The sequence below is a fragment of the Balaenoptera acutorostrata genome, chromosome 3 (assembly GCF_949987535.1).
Source record: "Balaenoptera acutorostrata chromosome 3, mBalAcu1.1, whole genome shotgun sequence".
Taxonomy (NCBI): Eukaryota; Metazoa; Chordata; class Mammalia; order Artiodactyla; family Balaenopteridae; genus Balaenoptera; species Balaenoptera acutorostrata.
This window is the reverse complement of record NC_080066.1, coordinates 102226973-102246492: the sequence shown is the minus strand read 5'-3', so window position 1 is coordinate 102246492 and position 19520 is coordinate 102226973. Positions and strand designations below refer to the sequence as shown.

Below are 19520 nucleotides of genomic sequence, written 5' to 3'. Positions count from 1 at the left end.
AAAGCTATCAAGTGGCTGATTGTGTAGCTGGTGAAATGTGGTCTCTAGGAGGACTTCCTTCATTGTAAATAGAAAAATATCTTAGGAATGAGGTAGGGAAAGTTGTCAAATGTAGGAAGTGGAAGTGATGGGCTAATTTATCATGGAATCACTGAGAAGCTAGATTCTGATGTGTAAGGAGCTAAGTCTTTTAAGTCTAAGACCTGCCTTACTTTCCTGCTGGTCTGTCTTACCGTGGCTGCTAGTGAAACTGGCCTGGGGGACACAGGGATGGAAGGGTTAGTCAAGGTCAAGGGTCAGACTCTGAAGAGGGAATAAGCATAGGAGAGTGTGTGTCTGTCCAAGTCTGTGGCCCTGCTGGCCTGCCTGAGATAAATGATTTTGAGGCTACCCATTATTTCATATTGTCTATGGCTGTCTTCTCTGAGTTTTATTTTCTTACCCTTTGCAAGCATTCCACATAGACGAGTCCATGATGTTTCCATCAGCTGCAGCAGTGAGGAAGAAATGTCCCTTTACACTGGGGAGTTAATGAATTTAGTCTTTGTGTTGTTGGGGTTTTTTTTAATTGAAGTATAGTTGATTTACGACACTGTGTTAGTTTTAGGTGGACAGCACAGCGATTCAGTTATACATATATTGTGTTGTTGGTTCTTTACTGACAATAAAGAGTGACTTTATTTCATTGGCTTTCATAACTGTTATTGCTGTGTAGTAGTTATATCAATAATTCAGAAATACCTCGTGAGGGACTGTTGTCAAGGTGGGTAGAAATAAGGGCAGTTCCCAAGGCCCCTGGCAGGTCTCCCTGACTGCATTTACTTATTTAGAACCGAAGACGGATGTTAACCCTCTTTCCCCCAACTGTGGAAAAACAACGTCAGTGTCCTCAATGAACTGAGGACAGTACCTGTGGAGGCTTGGGAGTATCAGAAGATGCAAAGAAACCCCACAAAGCTCACACGCCTTCCCTCTAATGTCCAGGCTACTAGGCAATGGCTGGAAGGGTAGCCTGACATAGCTACGCCTTCTAAAAGCACAACGTTAAAAACAACCCCTACAATGTTAACACAAGGGAATTCTAATGAGGAAAATACCAGGATGTTGCCCTCAACCTTCTCCATCTAAAATACATAAACCATGTGCTATTGAGCTTTCTTAAGCAATAAAGCCACTCCCACACCTCCCCAAAGTCTCTTTGGATAGTATTCTTTGCTCCTTGACCTAATGCTACTTAGTTCAAGGCTACAAGGAGATCATAGGAAAAGAGTGGATAGTCAGTTGGTATTTCATCTCTGCAGCTTCTTATACACCGTCTCTGATTTTCTTCTCCTAAAGGGGGACCATAAAAATAGTACCATTTACTTATAGAAGAAGGTGTCCCTAATAATGATTCATAAATTCAATCCACATTGGGAAGCCAGACTGGCAAGTTATTTATTTACAAGCATGATCTTCAGTAGGTTCCATCCCACAAAACCTTGTCTACCCTTCACAGGGCCCCAGGCCACAATTTACGGGGCCATGGACAAGGGCATGTTTTTCTCATGCTCCTTTGCTGATCATATTCTTCTGTGTATTTCAGAATAGCCACTAGAAGGAAGAGTTCTCGTGCTTGGTAGATTCTGGTTCACATGTCTTTAAATTTTAGGATAAGCCTAGTGACATAGTGATTTGGACCTTCAGTTTTTATTTATCCTGTTTTTTTAGGGAACTTGGGTGTTATTCCCTGTAGCATGCTGACTCAGAGGCCCATTACTACACATACTGGTGCACAGAAGCCTGCCCTGTTCCCTTTCTAGACTATTTTGACCTCTTTAGCGATGACTGATATTAAGTCTTCTTTAAACAGATTTACATTACAGCTGGTCAGATTTCATGCTTTTACCAACATGCATTTTATGAACTATATTCGTGCAATGCCTCCCTTTTCTTTGCCTTCATCCACTGATGTTCCCAAAGCCATTGACTTTGAATATCTTCAGTGAAGATGTGTACATGGTCTGGGTCATGCAGTGGTTAATGTTTTTAGGTCACACTGTACTGGATGGCTAACAGAGCTTCCTCTTTGAAGCTAGTAGCTCTATAGGCAAAACTTGACTTCTGTAATCCTGAAGTCGCTTCCTCAGTCCCGTTGTCAGCATTACAAGAGTTGAGTGGTTTATTAACAAGTATGTCCTGGTAATATAACCAGATTGTCTATTTTCCACTTGCTGAAATGAATTGGTCATTTTCATTTGGAGGATTTCTAACAAATAAACCAACAGGCATTTAAAACAGAATGGTAATTTGTAGGGGCCATCTACCCGTTTTTTTTCATTTTTAAAAAATATTTTATTATTTTTTTAGAGCAGTTCTAGGTTTACAACAAAATTGAGAGGTAGGTGAATTTCCTACAGAGAATTCCCAAGTATCTCCTTGTCCCCAGACATGCATAGCCTCCTCCATTATCAACATCACTCATCATAATGATACTTTTTTTTTTTTTAACCAAAGATGAATATTATTGACACACCATAATTACCCAGAGTCCATAGTTTTTACCATAGGGTTCACTATTAGTGTTGTCCATTCTGTGGGTTTGGACAAATTGCGTAATAATATAATCCATCATTATAATGTCATACAGAATATTTTCACTGCCCTAAAGCTCCTCTGCACTCTGCCTAGTCACATCTCCTCCTTGCCACACAGTCACTCATCTTTTTATTGTCTCCATAGTTCTGCCTTTTCCAGAACATTTACTCATTTTTAAATACTAAAATTAACCCCACTCTTTAGAGCGTAGATTCCAACCTGAGCCATGATTTGAGATCAGTTGTGTCCAGACACCCATTAGTTGCCTGTGCGACTTTCTTTCATTAAAAATATAACCTAGCCTCATACTTAAGAATTATTCAAAAGTTAATAGGTTGACAGTCTTGGTACACTTCAGACAGTTATTTGGAATGGGAAAGAAAGGAAAAGGGAAGAAACAGATGACCCAAAGAAAATGTTAATTGCAGTCACAGAGTTAAAGTGGGAGGAACCTTAGGGTGTAATCAGTTGGATTCATTTCAGCTTCATTCTAGGGTAGTAAGAGCAAAGGAAGCAAACAGAAATTGGAGAGTAGAATAGGACCCAAATCAGGAAGATCAGTTAAAATTCCCAGAAAGACCACAAAGAAAATGAACCATAATGAAATGTAAGGTAATTCCTGACTTTAGGACAGGGAAGTAAGTGGGTGCCCCCCTGGGCACTTAGTTTTCCCACACTTCGGCTCCTCTGAATCTGTCCCCACGGTGCCTGTCTGTATTTGTCAGAGACTGTCCATCTCCCAGGCTTAGAACATATCTGGAAAGTACCACGCAGAGGACAGTGGCAGAACTGGCTGTGTTTTGATTTTTACAGATTTGATATTTTATTAGAGCCCCAAAGCTGAAATCTGGTGGCTATGGCTGTCAGAAGAACCATTCTTTTAAGAGGCCTTGTCTTCTTAATCAGCTGTTCATCTCCCAGATATCCCTGGACAGTTCTTTAGGAAGAAGACTTCTATTGGCTCTCACTGTCCTGAACAGGAAAGGTATTTTTTTCTCTTCCCCACCTAAGAGATTCAATGGGTTCTGTTGAGTTCCATACATAGTGTTTTCCAACTTTTTTTTCTAAACAGCAGAGCTTTTTTTATCCAAATGAAAACATTCATGAAACCCCAATATATAAAACAGATTAAATTAAGCTTTTCTGGTTGAAGCAGGCTTGCAGATGTTGGGGTTAAGAGAATCCTTAACTCTTCCTTCTTTTCCTGAGGCAGCTTTGCTGAGGCTCTTTGGAAGACAGTTTGAAAATGCTGCTCTAAGTTATTGGTTTTTCCATTAGTGACAAGGAGTACGAAACAGCCTGAACACTCTACCCCACCTCCTATATCTCACTTACCTCTTGGTTGGCTGGCATGCCCAATCCCTATGGTTAAAAATGAAGGCACTTCTGTTATTGTAAAGTTCAGGATGATTTCAGTATATTCTGCCTTGTACATCATGAGCCAATGAAATACTGGATGTCAAAAGAATAAAGACATCGTACTTCTTCAATCTCACAGAAGACTGGGCTCTGAGTTGGTTTGATTCAGCTGCAGGAATATACATCTAGCCTGTAGAAACCCCAAAGTATGCTCAGATCTCCCAGAAAAGGAGGCTGTAATGTGGGGAGCCTGAGCCTTTAAATGGAAAGGCGTATCATTCTTTGGGATGCAGTTGCCTCAGCTGCCTTGTGATCCCAGCTCTCTAATGGGTTAAGAAAAAGTGTGATTTTGTACCTTATCCAGATCTTTTCATTTAGGATGGGAATAATGTTCTCTTGTAGCTTTCTAACTGGAAGCAGAATTCCCTCCCCAACCAACCAAGGTTGCAAATCATTTCTGTAGAACAAGGACTAAGCAGGACCATCTGAGGACACATGTCACTGTCCTATCTCATATTCACGTCTTTCCTCAGTAGACTTTGGCAGCAACTGAAATTTACTGGGGCCCTTAATAACTCTCTAGGGATGTGTTATAACGGAAAGGAAGAAAAGGTTTTCAGAAATCACTTTTATTAAAGCATTTGTAAATTGAAAGTAGTTATTTTCTTTCTCTAACTTACTTGTATGTCTTCCTCCCTATATTTCAGAATTTTTTTTTTAGAGGGCATGAGATGTAACCTTTGAAATCAAGTCTAGGTATTTGCCTATGAGTAATCATGAGCAACTATGTGTGAGAGTCTAGCGTAAATGTTTAGACCCGAAACAAAAACAGAACCAAGATCTAGGCCAGAACCAAAGACAAGTCCATGAGCAATGAAGCCAAGGGAGAAATCAAGCATGGCTGTAGCTAGAAATTGTCCAACCAGTTCTCTTTGACTGCATGCAACAAAGTCCTTACCTCCTAAGTGAGAGAGGCAAATTCCAGACGGGGAAAGTTGTATAACCTCTCTGAGCCTCAGTCTCCTTGGGGGCAAAGTAATGTGGATACTTTCAGGAATCCTGGAATATGTACGTAATCTGACATGCATAAATATTTAGCACATTTGGGTGGCCTTGAGCACCCTTTCTTTTTCCGTATTTAGGACTCAACCAGCTAATCAATAACCGGAGCTAGATTTTTTAATGCTATTACGTTTTATTTTTTTCCCAAGGCTAAATGCAAAAGATAATAGTCCTACAACTTCTGGGTATTTACTAAACATTTAGGCTTGTTTGAGGTAAAGCGGAGAAAAGCTGTCAATGCAAGTCGTTTGTCTTTCACTTAGATATTTGCTAACAACTGACTGCTGCACGGCACAGGGCTAGATGTGGGATGAGGGAGAAGACCCAGTATGCACAAGCCGTGATCACTGTCTTCAAGTGGTTCCAGTGGTTTGAGGGAAATAGGACACCTATACAGTCCTAAGAGGAAAAGTTCCTAAGTGCCGTAAGAGAGGCACAAAGTGCCCTTTCACTTGAGAAAAGAGCAATTACTTCTGACTAAGAGAGATGAAGGAAGCTTTCATGACTCTGGCACTTAAGCTGAGACTAGAAGAATGGGAAGAATTTGAACACATGGAAATGAGTAAGAAAGTCATTGAGGGAACAGTAAGAGCGAGATGCAGGGGTGAGAAAAGCCTTGGTAGAAAGAAGAGTGAGAAGTTTGGACAGGACGGGGAACACATGGAGTGAGGTAAAGGAAAGGATGCTTGATAAGTAATCACAGATAATAAGTTTCTTTAATTTTCATAGCAATTGTGTTATTTAGGTATGGTATTATTTCCACTTTTAACAGATGAGGAAGTTGAGGCTCAGAAGGGTTAAGTGATTTGTCCAAGGACAGTATTGAACCAGATCTGGGTCTGAAAAGGTAAGATAGACCAGTAAACTAAGTTCAAAACAGGGGGAGTTTTGATTGCCAGAGTAAGGAATTTGGATCCTATACTATAGTTCAAATCCAGCCCACGACTGGTTTTTGTAAATAAATTTCTTAGAACACAACATTGCACTGCCCTTCATTTGTGTATTTTTTAGGGCTCCTTTCACACTACAGCAGCAGCGTTGAGTAGTTCCAGAGACCATATGGCTCACAAAGTCTAGAATATTGACTCTCTGGCCCTTTATAGGAAACCTTTGCTACCCCGGCTGAAGTTGATTGGGAGTCACTGAGAGTTTTTGGGAAGGGAGGTGACATTCTTAAGAGTTACACTTTGATAATCGAGACCATGTTCATCAGTAGGATGGATCAGAGGGAACTAGATCATTTCAAAGACGACTTCTGTCTGGGTCTTCATCCCTGGGCTCCTGAACTATCACAGAAGCCTTCCAGCAAGTCTCCGGCCAAAACTTCGAAGCTTAGAGAGTCCAGGCGGGCAGCAAAAACGAGTGGTGTGTGCCGGGTATAAGAAAACGAGTTGTGCACACAAGCTGGAAGATGACACCACTGGACAGCCTCGGGCTGAGGATAGGATGGGGAGTGATGGCAAGGTGTTGCAGACTGAGGTGTTGCCGCACAGAAGTGCCACTCAATGTTGCCGCACCTTCCAGTTTTGTAAGGGAGGTGAGAACTTTGTATTCTTCTGTGAAGTCTCTGCATTACACACGCGAGCTCGAGCTCGCATTTATTTAAACCTCCTGTGGTTGATGGAAACTGAACTTACATTTGTTTAAACCCTCTGAGGTCGATCACACTGCTGACCTCTACTTTGCAGTCTCTTCCCACATCATTACCAGAACACTGATGCTGGGTGAATTTAATGTGATCAACGATAGCAGCTTGCTGTAGCTTCTTCAGCAGGTATAGGACACTTTGCCCATGGTTTTTGAAAGACATTTGAGAGACAGGTGGACAGACAGATTGACTGACTGACTGACCACCCAGTCATGCAAACATCAACCTCTCGTCAGGTCAAAGCGGTTTTTAAGACCTGCCTATATGCTCCATCATAACAATGGACGTAACGTAGCCAGACTGTCAGAATATTTAAGCGTTTGTCTTTCATCAAGGCTAAGTTTCGTATTGTATGATACAAAAGCCATTGACAAACAGCCTTGCCCTCCACAATTAGCTTTGCCCTCTAATGTTAAGGACATATAGAGAATCTCGTGAGAATTTGCTGGTTTGTATCTTGCAGGATCAGTTTTGAGCACTGGTGATGTTGTATTCATTCAGGTGAGAGTCAGTCACTTTATATTTTCATGCACCTGAATGGACATGAATATTTTCTCCCATAACCATTCTTGACGCCTGAATTTTTACAGTTTATAGAGATTAATCACTTATAATTATTTATTCATTCATTAACTTACTCAGTATTTATGGTCATATACTATATGCCATTTTACTGTGTAAAATGTGAAGGAAAGAAAGACAGTGAAGTCCTAGCCCTGCTTTTGAGAAGCTCCAGTCTAGTGTAAAAAGCAGGTGCGTAAAAATGATCACAACACAGTGAAATAAATGAACCTTGGCAGGAGGTATGAACTCTATCCAACCAGGTTTCTCTTTCTTTATGTAATAAATGTGTCTTGGAAATAAAAGGTTGGAAAACGTTCCATTTTAATGATAAAATGACTTTAAATGTCCTACAAAGTCTGAGACAGGACCAACCTCATCATTTATGGGGCTCCCCTTGTTCAAAAACTAAGAATTTCAAGGGACTTCCCTGGCAGTCCAGAGGTTAAGACTCTGCGCTTCCACTGCAGGGTTCGATCCCTGGTCAGGGAACTAAGATCCTGCATACCGTGCAGTGTGGCCAAAAATATATATATACATATACTAATAATTTCAAGACAGTGACGGAAGTGCATTAAACCAAGAAGCCCCACACGACCATGCAGGTTGCACGCCCGGGCAGCCTCATGGCTCAGCATTTTCAAGAAATTCAAGTGAGCAGTACTTCAGGAAAGTAAAGGATTTTTTTTTCGATTTTGTTCTCTAGGTCTCTATTTATTCATGGCATGTATATGCGTGCCGACTACTGTATCAAGGGCTAGGAACACAGCAGTAAAAATGATAGCCACCATCTCTACCTTCATGTATCTTACTGTCTAGCTGAGAGGTTTGTATGTGATAATTTTCGTTAACTGGTCCCATTATGTCTTAACTACATTCTCAGAGAAGTATTTAACTGGCCAGTGAGTCTTACTTTTTCTTTATACTTTTAAATATATAATATAAACTGAAAATATAATCTTTCTGTGTATAGATACATAATATTCCTATAATGAACAAGTGTTATTTTGGTTATGAGAAAAACAAGGTTAACATGAAAAATATATATTTATTCAGAAGTTCTATACTATTTGAAACTTAAATTTTATTTATGATACCTCCAAGAAACCTGGAAAAATGGGAGGAAGTAGATGGAATCTTCCTTTTGAAGTTGAAATAGTTTCTCGTATTTATTTGGTTGAAAAATTTATGTCATGCCTGCACCGAAGTGTAGCTTCTCATTATGACTTTTAGAATCTGTGTTCAGATCAGAAAAATTGAGCTGAGTTCCCTTGGTTTGCTAAATCTCGGGGTAATAGCGTTAGTTGATTTGGTTTGCCTTCAGGACATGTCTAAATGGTATTACTACAAGATAGTACTTAGCTAGTGGCTCCATTTGTTTTATTTGTAGTCAGAAACTACTGTTGTGCATTTTTTTTAAGACTTTTTTTTTCTTTTTTTTTTTAATTTTATTTATTTATTTATTTATTTATTCATGGCTGTGTTGGGTCTTCGTTTCTGTGCGAGGGCTTTCTCTAGTTGTGGCAAGTGGGGGCCACTCTTCATCGCGGTGCGTGGGCCCCCCACTATCGCGGCCTCTCCTGCTGCAGAGCACAGGCTCCAGATGCGCAGGCTCAGTAATTGTGGCTCACGGGCCCAGCTGTTCTACGGCATGTGGGATCCTCCCAGACCAGGGCTCGAACCCGTGTCCCCTGCATTAGCAGGCAGACTCTCAACCACTGCGCCACGAGGGAAGCCCTGTTGTGCTTTCTTAGGGAGTAATCCTTTATATCCGTGATGGAAGGTTCCAAAATGGTTATCCTTTATTGACCACTTGCTATATACCAGGTATACTAGAGGTTTTACTAGATATATTAATTTAATCCTCACAATAATACCACGGAGTTAATATTATGTGTACATATATATATATATATATATATATATATGCGCTATATATATCATACCATTTTATATATAAGGAAACTGATAGTTGATTAACTTGCTCCAAGTTTTCTAGTAACTGGCAGAGTTGGAGTTAGACTCAAGCCTCGCTGATGCTACCTGCCACCAAGCTATGCTTTCTCCTAATCCTTCATGATTTTTCAAGAGTGCCCTGTGAGAGGGAGACATCATAATTGAATGAGAACATTTAGAGAAGAGCAGGATGGAGTCACCAAGATCAGAATTGTGCTCGGAAGCCTGGGGTATGCATGGCAGCCTGTAGTCTGCGGGACAGCCACTGACCAGTAGGAAAAGGTTAGCAGTGCGGACAGGACCTCAGGTTGGCTCCCGGCCTCCACATCCCCGACCACCATCCCCCCCAGATACTGAGAGAACGTGGGAAGTGATTGCAGGGCTTTTGAGAAGTGAAATTGGGAATTGGGGGAGGCCATGCTGAGCCAGGAGTGTGGTAGAAGACCAACTCTGGAAGAAGAGACCAGAATTCTAAGGTGAAAAGGAACTACTTAAGCAAAAGATGACTCCTAAAAGTGCCCTAAAAGTTAGGGAGCCCAGAGAGAAATAGTAATTCCAAACCATTCCATTGGAATATGGATTAAAGGGTCACTAATAAGTGCTCTCTCTGAAAACAGATCTTGCCGGAGAGACGCCAAGAAAAGTAGATGCTACAAGCTGTGGCCTCATTGACAGCACCATCATCTTGGTTTGCAGATTCCTTAGTAGTCAGTCTCCAAGGTAGTCTGACCTGGCTCTGATCCTTCTAGCGCATTCCTTTCTTGTGTGGGTACAGTCACAGTTACTGCTGCAAGCAGAAGAGTTTAGTAGGCAGTGTGGTGTATACGCTCAGACCTATGCCCGTCGAGAAGTGCCCGTTCTCACGGCAGCTTCGCAGATGTATTTCTTGGGTTATATAAATCATTGCTCGTCTTTGTCTCATTTTTACTTCTTTTCTGATGCACAAGTCAACATGTTGAATTCATTGAACTAACTTGTGCATGTGGGCAGGGAGACTGGATTATGAAGCGTGTGTTCCAAGCAAATTGTGCAAAATTAGATAAGTAAAGAGCTAAGGCACTCAGCCACTTCTTCAATATTAAGCGAGTATGTGATTAATATTGAGTGAAAGGTTTGTATTTGAGGCCCTGAAGAAAAAGCATGTTCTTTTTTTTTTTTTTTAATGTCTGTGATTTGGTGGGTCTTTAAATATTTGGTATTTTTACAATATTTTTGAAGACGTTTTTAAAATAAAGAAACATATTAAGGATAATTTAACACACCCATATTCCCACCACCTAGAATTGTCAACATTTTGCCACATATTCTTTAAGATTTTACAATTGAAAAATGAAGTATTATAGACAGAAATGAAATTCTAGTAGACATACTACCTCCCAATGTCATTCTCTTCTTCTGTATTTCTAGTGATAACCTCTATCATGAAGCTAGTATCTTTCCAGTCTGCATATAAATATAAATAGATGTTTACATGTATGTTCATACACACTGTGCAGGCATCTGTGAACAACATTGTTTTGTGGGCACTATTCCCCAATATATGTACAAGGTAGCATGTTGCATACACAGTAACAATAGTAGTGAACGTATGTTGAGTGATTACACAGTGCCTGGAGCAGCATTTTCTCAGTCCTTTCAGTGACTCTCTGTAGCCCACACTGTTGATGTTATCCTCTTTTCTAGGTGCACAGAGAGGTCCCTTGCCCAGGGTCACACAGCTAATAAGTAGTGGGGCTGAGAATTAATCTCACAGTCAGGTTCTGGAGCCGAGCACTTAACCACCAGGCTAGATGGCCTCTTCACTCTGTCACTCTGCAGAATTCATCACTCTCTCAATATCATGTTCCTGATGTCCCTAATTGGTGAATTCAGATCTAGTTTATTCCTTTTCACAGTTATACCATATTCCATTAAATGAATATAATATACAAGCATCATTGCACAGTGCTTAAGACCTGTAAAATACAAGTAGTGAAAGTTTCTATCTCACAGGGTTGTTGTGAGAATTAAATGGTTTACTTCAAATAAAGCAGGCAGAACAGTACCAGGCATGCAGTAAGCACCCAATAAATGTTAGCTATTCCTATTTGCTCTTATCAGCTATCCATTATCCTATCGAATCTGATCGCTAGGTTGTTTTCAGTTTTTCGTTATTGCATATATTGTCACAGTGAAAGGTGTGTCTAATTATAAAAGTTTCTTTGGGGTATCTCCCTAGAAGAGGAATTGATAGCTCACAGGGTATGTATGTTTTCAGTTTCAGTTGATGCTGCCAAAGCCAGCTGTACCAATTTACACGCCCTCATACACAGTTCGGCAGTTCCCATTTCCTCACATCCCCAATAACAGTTGATATTGCCTGACTTTGGTTTGCCTATCTGATGGATAAGAAATATTACTTTGTTGAATTGATGAGCTGGATAAGAAATAATATCATGTTGTGGAATTGAATTTTTATAGCAGCTTTATTGAGATATGATTCATACTGTAAAATTTACCCTTTTCAAGGTGTACAATTCTGTGGTTTTCGGTATATTCACAAGGATGTGCAACCATCACTGCTACCTAGTTTTAGGAGAAACCCCTTACCCCTTAGCAGTCACACCCCCTTCTCCCCTCCCCTCAGCACCTGGCACTGCTAATCTACTTTCTGTCTCTGTGGATTTCATATAAATGGAATCACATACCATGTGGATTTTTGTCACTGGCTGGCTTCTTCCATTTACCTTAATGTTTTTGAGGTTCACCCACATTGTAGCATGTATCAGCACTTCATTCCTTTTTATGGTTCAGTAATTTTCCATTGTGTTAATATACCACATTTTGTTTATCCATCTAGCAGCTAATATAAATTTGGGCTGTGTCCACTCTTGGCTATTATAAATGAGGCTGCTACAAACATTTATATATAAATTTTTGTCTGGACATACATTTTCATTTTCTTGGGTACACATATATTTATACACCTAGCAGTCAAATGGCTGGGTCATGTGATAACTATGTTTAATATTTTGAAAAGCTGCCAAACAGTTTTCCAAAGTGACTGCACCATTCTCCAGACCCATCAGCAATGTAGGAGATTCCAATTTCTTCACATCCTCACCTCCAACACTTGTTACTGTCTTTCTTTTTATTCCAGCCATCCTAGTGGCTGTGGAGTGATAATCTCATTGTGGTTTTGCTTTGTACTTCTCCGATGACTGATGATGTCGAGCATCTTTTCATGTGCTTACGGGCCATTTGTATGTCTTTGGAGAAATGTCTAGTCAAATCCTTTGCCTATTTTTTAAATTGGGTAATTTGTCTTTTTATTTGACTTGTAAGAGTCACTCATGTATTCTGAATGCAAGTCCTTTATCAGATGTATGATTTACAAATATTTTTCCCATTCTGTGTGGGTTGTCTTTTCACTTTCTTAATGTGAACTGGTGAATTTTAATATTTGTAGTTTTCATATGTTTCTCCAAAATTTCAGTTTTCAAAATTGTCTTCATCTTACCTACTGAGTGGATCACAAGCCAGAGAGCCTTGAAGTGTGCCCTGAGAGTACAGTGAATCCATCTAGTATTCCGTAGGTCAGAAACTCCTGCATTGGTTGCAAAAGCACAGACTTCCCAAAGACATCTCGGTGAGCCTCTCAGCCAATGAAGGGAATTCACCTTTGATAACCCAGAAGAGTCACCTTTGCAAAGTTTGAATTTAGTAATGAAAAGCACTGAAAACCATTCCTTATATTTTCAAACTGCTAACTGGTTAATTCAACAGCATTTGGATTTCTGTTTAACCTGACCTCTTCCTCTTTCTTCTTTCCTTTTTTCTTCTCCTTTCTTCTCCTCCTCTCTCCTCCCCCCTCCCTGTTTCCATTTCAGACTGAAAATGGCTCAGGAATCAGTCAGCAAGTTAACAGCAGAGAAGAAAGTGGAGACAAAGAAAATTAACCCCACGGCTAGTCTGGTGAGATGCATTTTTCATTCACAGCCTCAAGAGTTTTCATTATAACTGAGGTGCACCCAGGAGTGGATCTGAATTTAAAGGATAAAACTCAGAGGAATGAGTAGTATCCAGATTCTCAATTCCCATCCCAGAGTAGCATATGGGTAAGAAAGAATATAAGGGAGGACAGAGTGAGGAACAAACACAGCCTCCAGCGCTCTTCCAGCAAATTCAAACAAGGTCATTTCCTGATAAACCAAATGTAGTCACTTGCCATTTCACACCCTTCCACACCGCACCCCACGCCATGATCCCCCTCATCTCAAAGCACTGTTCTCCTGAAATGTTTAAGTATTCTCACCCTCACCAGTTCCTTTTCCCTGTTAAAGAAAGGGGCAGGGATTATCCTCTTTTGATAGTTGGTAAAACTGAGATGCAGAAAGATACAGCTTACCGAGGATCACTTCACAAATGGATAGCCAAAACCAGAACGAGACTCTGGGTCCCCCGACAGCTCTCCCTGGGCTAGAAGCTAAGCAGGCTAGTCTGTCTTCCTAGCTGTGAGGGGAAACTGTCGTCCTCCACAGTCCCATTTTCAGTAAGGATCACAAGGAATCTCTGTGTTACAGCTGGAAAAGCTAAATGGGTTAGGAACCCAAGGTGTAGAGATTCAAATCCCAGATCAGCCACTTACTAGTTGTAAAACCTTAGTGAAGTTACTTTGCTTCTTTATTCTTCACTAGTACTTTTTTGCCAGCTGCTTTAAATCCTTTGACCATCTAAGTGGGGTATAAGTTAAAAGTGAGGTTATTTCTATTGACTGACCATGATGTTCTCATCACGACCCCATCAGCAGCCCAATGAATGTTGAGTGAAGTCGATGAGTGAGAAATGGAAAAGTCAGGGCCATACAGCTGGGCCAGGGACAGCCATGGTTAGCTCACAGAGCTCCTACCTGAATGGACACATCCTCTGTGCCCATTTGACCATGTGTTTGTGGCGCTCATTTGTGCATGATCTTCTGTGGGCAGTGGGCTCAACTCTTATTTCTGTCTTCCTGCCTCATTAGACACTGCCCTTTTCCCCAGGTCTCTTATTTGGGCCTCTATCCTACCTTTTATAGCCAAGCCTTATTTTCAGGGGCAGAGAGAATGGACTCAGCCCTGTAGACAAAGGGGAAACAGTGGGTGGACCGTGGCATTCTTTTATAGGTGACCTCCATGGCGAGCAAGCTCTCAGCTGTGATCCTCTGTTTCTTGGGGTGGTTTATTTTGTCGCCTGTTTGTTTTGGTGGAAATTAGGGAAGAGCTCATAAACTGATTCCTGATTCAATTTCACAAGTCAGGCGTGGTATCCAAACTCAGGATGGGTGTTTAAAAATTATCTTAAGTTTACATCTAGGCCAATTTAGTAATTCATTGCATTTTCACATCTCCTAGATCACAAGAAGCTTAGGACCTGTTCTCAAAGGGCATCTCTCTGCATCTGCTCTTTGCAAAGGACTGTACTTGTTCCATCTCTTTTTTAGCCTTCTATTTGTCCACCTTGAAGGCCAGACACACCCATGTGTGCTGAATATATTTACTTCTGAGTCCTAGAAACAGTGAGGGTCTGTGTTTCTGTTCTGTGTACTCTTGTTTTTCTTGCCATCAGACTTCCATGTCCTTCCTCATTAGAAGGCTGTCCCTGGGAAGGAAGCTCAGGAAGAATGGAGCAGAGCATCCTTGGCAAAATGGGAGCTTCCGCCATTCTTTAGAGACTAAATCTCATCATCCTCCATTTTGCATAGCCTCTGTTCAGTCCTGCCAAGTTGGTCATATGCAGACACGCTTGACTTGGAAAGAGTGATTTTTTCATATCTAGACTTCCTAGAAACTATTTCTTGAGCATTCCCTAATGGGAGGAGTCTTTGAGTAACACTACGAAGTTAGGACCTTTGTCACAGAAGATGAGAACAGAACGGAACAGCCTGGCATTGTGAAGGCCGGTGTTTTAGATGGATATAGTTGGTTGATTAGCTGGTTATTTATTTTGTGTGTTTGTGAGGTGATAGGGTGGGAAGGGTAGGAAACTGAGGGTTTCTGGGAAAAAGGATAGAAATGCTCTCATTTCTAGGGCATTCGATACAACGCTATTCGGCATTCTAGACTGACATTTGAGAAATGTACCAAAATTTGAGAAAGATGAAAATTTTAAAAAAGGAGTTATACTAAACTCGATTTTTTTCTCAAACAACAGAAAGAAAGACTGCGTCAGAAGGAAGCCAGCGTGAGCACCAACTAACACAGAGACACAGGAAAACAATGACGGTGAGACGTAGTACTCTGCATGATCCTTTGTAACACCAGCATTGCAAGAAGTTCTCGAAAGATATGTCACTAAATGTTTATTTTGCTCATCTCTTTCTGAGCACCCCGTGCCTTCTTAAAGAAGTCCCTTGTTAAGCCATAGGAACAATGAAAAACTGCTGAAGAACTGTTTGATAACTGTTTCTTCTAGAGGTCCAAAGTTCGCTCTGTTATGAGACCAGAAGAATTACCAAGATTTTCCAATTTTTTTTTAAAAGCAGAGATTTCAAGCTTTCTAACCCAAACCTGATATATATAAACTCGTGACAGAAGAAGAGAAGGATGTTTTGTGACAGTTGCCTTGAGCAAGTTCAAGCCTTGGTCTTTACATACTGCTGGTTTGATTATTGATCTTAATTTTGATCCTATTGCAGCAAGATCCTGAAGCACCCTTCTCGCCAAAAATGTTGAAACTTACCAAAACTACTTTAAGAGGTCCAAGACTATCTATTTCCCACACTCGAAAAACGGTTATTTTTTCATTGTTTTTTATGTAACAGAACAGAAAATGGAATTATACATGGGTGGAGAAGGGGGTTAAATAGCCATAAACTTCATCCTGGAGAACAAATTATGATACAGGGAGTTGGCATCAGCCATTTAGCGAGACCCATTCTTTTGTTTTCATATCAGTTCATTGGGGTTTCCTGGACCACTAGGGATTCTCCACCCCTTCTGTCCAAGAAGAAACTGTGATACCTGAGCAGCGACAGACTTGGGGTCAAAGCACCTGCTTGGACGAGTGACCCAGTATCAATCAGAGCACATCTCACACCTCAAATCATCTATGCGTGGATAACACCTTGTTGACCTACAGCTGAGCTGTACACCGTGTTCTGGGACCAGATGTGGCTGGACCTCTCCCACCAACCCCAGGAGGCAGTTTCTAGACAGGAGAGCAGATGCTACTTGCAGCTCTTTACCATGACCTTGACCGACAGGCATGTGACATATGGTGAAGCAGGGGTTTTTTAATGTCAAAAAAAAAAAAACTAAGGGCAGAAAAAGAGTTCTTTACATCAAAATGGGAAGAAGGTGATTACATTGATATTGAACTTTGAGTGGAACATCATACATAGGCAGCTTTTTCTGACCCTGGAAGCCCATGTGACCACTGCCTCTTGAGTCACAGGGAGACCACATTGGGCCTCTCTCCTAACATTTTTTCCTTAAGCCACCACTCTTCTAGTCTATCTTGTGAGGAGAGAAGAGAGGAGACTTGGGGTGAACTGAGATGAGGATCAAAGCCTATCAGGTTTCAGCCTTGAAAAGAGAGAGGCCCAAGCTTTCTCCTCCAATTGGTGGAGGACTGTCTAGAGATGAGCAGAAACTTTAAAACCCTTCCCCATCCGCCTGCCATGTGTGGCCTGCCCCTTGCCCCACCATCTTCCCAGGCGCCTTAGTGTCTACCCAGGACATGCCTGCTAGTCATCGGCCCCCCTCAGGGACCCCATAATAGATCTGGCCAATTAAAGCAGCACCATATTCTAATAGAATGCCCATTCGGGGAATCAAGAATGAACAATCAGGATCAAATCAAGTCATGAAGCCATATTCATGCAGGTGCTAATCACCTTTTCTGACAATTCAAAAGAAAGGAATATAATAATATGGTTTGGTTTTTTTCCCCCCAAAAATAAAAGGATGAGACAAGCAAAATAGCAGAGCTGGTAAGAACTTACATGACTAAAAGACGTTGCTTGTGAGCGAGCTTTTCATACTGCTTTCTTAGATTGTTTCTCTTCATTGTCACTTAATGGTGAAGACGACCTAAGGAATTCCTCGATTTAAAACAAATTCTACTTACAGCTACCCTGTGCTCTGTGACAGTCCTTCTAGTATGATCATACAAAAGAAAAAGTGCCTGTTTTGCCCGTGCCTTGGGAATTAACTTTGAGTTTAGTGAGAACAACAGAAGTCTAGATCCTTAATGGCTCCTTAAAGACTTGATGGGAGAGAACGGCAGGAGGCTCTCAGTGGGGTCCCTGTAGCCCACTTCAGGGCTCTAAATAGGATGCTCACAAGAAAATCACTGGAGGGAAGCAGGACTGTCGCTTTATAACCCTACAAAAACATTGCTCTCAGGGAACCAGTGCTGAAGATTAATGAGTGGAAACACTGAATTTGAGAGTTAGACAAATGCAGCCCAGGTTGGATTTCATCCTAGTGGACAGACTAGAAGTTGGCAGTCAAATACCTATTTCTAAAGAGCAACGTTTGCCTACCTCTGTTGGGGAAACCTAGTGAGTCCAATGTAGTGATAGTGTATCACTACACTAGGCAGGATCCCCATTATTCTCTCCCAGTTTGCATCCTGCATTAGGTATCTGGACACCCTTCCCAAGTCCACACGTGGACTGCATTGTGACAGCACCCTCATTTCTAACTTGACTTGATGCTCGGTAAAGGTTCACAAGACTTTGTTCAAGGTGGGCCATCTAAAACAACCTGGAGGCCCTGAGAACAAGCCATCCAAAATGCAGTTGAGATTGTATTAACTCCAACAGGTGTCACTAAACTTTTCATGGAGAAGTAGTAGTTGGGGTACCACTTAGCAGCTTGGGCACTTCTGGCTGCTCTAAGCATAGCCCTGCCTGCACTAGAGGGACAGTGGCCAGTATTTCTACTCTGCGTTTAACCAGACACTCACACCTGACCTACTAGTCAGACTCGGAGAAACCTTAACTTATAACAACATCACCTCTTCCTACCCAAGGTTCATTAAACCCGAGGACACAGCAGATAGCAGTTCAGATTCCTGCATGAGTAACTGGCATAATCATCGAGCACACAAGTATATAATATATGACACGAAAGCATGATATAAACACGTTAGTTAAAAACATAGGCCTGTGAGGTATCAATAATCAAGTGAGGAGAAGGTGTGCTGTATGGTTTTTTAACCCAAGAAGAGGCAGCTTATGGGAGGGGGCGTGGTGAAGGGAAGAGGTGGCCAAGAAGAAATGGATGATGTGGTGATGGTTGAGGCCCAGGGGTCACAGGTGATGGACCTGCTGCCCAACAGTTACCTCTTGAATCTTTGGTTGATGTCTGTGATTCCTCTTTAAACATTCATTGCAACTACCTAGGAACTATGAAGAGAGAAGGTCTGAAATCTGGGAAGTAGAATAAGGAAATCCAGTGGTGCTCTTCCATCTTTAAATGTTCTAGCCGAAACAAATTGGCAACGTGGTTGAGGAACTGACTGCCTGATTGGGTGCTGGTCTCTGATCCCCTCTTCTTTCCGGTAAGAATAGTAGAAGCTGCACGCCTGCTCAGCCTCCCTTAGGCACCTCCTTTTCTCATAAGTACTATAAGGAAAGGCATCTCCCTAAATGATAAGCTCCTATGCTGCTGGTGGAGAACCCGGAAGAACTAAAGGAAGGAATAAAACTCTTTGGTGGTATTGGAAACCTCCAGCAAGATGAAGAAGTCATTGGTATAGTCCTTCCAAGACCATGATTGGATGTAGCAAAAGAGACGTAAGTGTATTTTTGGTAAAGATTTGCTTGTTGGACTGGGATTGCACATCTCTCTCTAGATTATACCACTTGTATGGAGGAATTTTCATTTTACTTCTATTCTTGCTTTCTTGGACGTCATATTTTCTCATTTCTATTTCTGCTGCTTTCTTGCCTGGTGTCACTGACGCAGATCATTGCAGGCACTAGCACAGCAAACAGCACATAGACAGCCAGTGTAGGAAGGGGAATTAGCAGTACAGACCTGCAGGCTCTTTTCCAGTAACCAGACTGTAACATTGACGTGGGAACCGCTTCATTCCCTGACATTCTAAATTGATCTCTTTTGTAGTACTGCACCCTTGCCAAACAAAGATAAAACCAATTTGGGGCTTTCTATGTTAAGGGGAAGGAAGAACTGCACAAAATACAGCTTTTTCCCCCAAAATACCTGATGCAAATATCAAATATCCAATTTTATAAATTAGTTTAAATAGTCTAAAAATTGCTAACAAGTACTCATTAGATTTGAGCTTCATTTTTCTTTGATCCTGCCTGTTTAAAAAATGACCAAAAGGGGGAAGGGGAAAAAAAGCATTAGCAGATTTAGTAATC

The 19520-nt window shown here is 41.2% G+C and overlaps 1 protein-coding gene across 2 annotated transcripts in view; it reads left to right on the top strand.

The window, feature by feature from the left end:
* The window catches only part of FMN1 (formin 1), a 425289-nt gene extending 406509 nt beyond the window's left edge, over positions 1-18780 (top strand). For both annotated transcript variants that reach the window (XM_057542902.1, XM_057542903.1), the window contains 2 exons: positions 13033-13117; positions 15335-18780. In XM_057542902.1, the coding sequence (XP_057398885.1) occupies positions 13033-13117; positions 15335-15379 (130 nt within the window). In that variant the 3' untranslated portion in view covers positions 15380-18780. The remainder of the gene's footprint in view (positions 1-13032; positions 13118-15334) is intronic.
* The last annotated feature ends 740 nt before the right edge of the window (positions 18781-19520 follow it).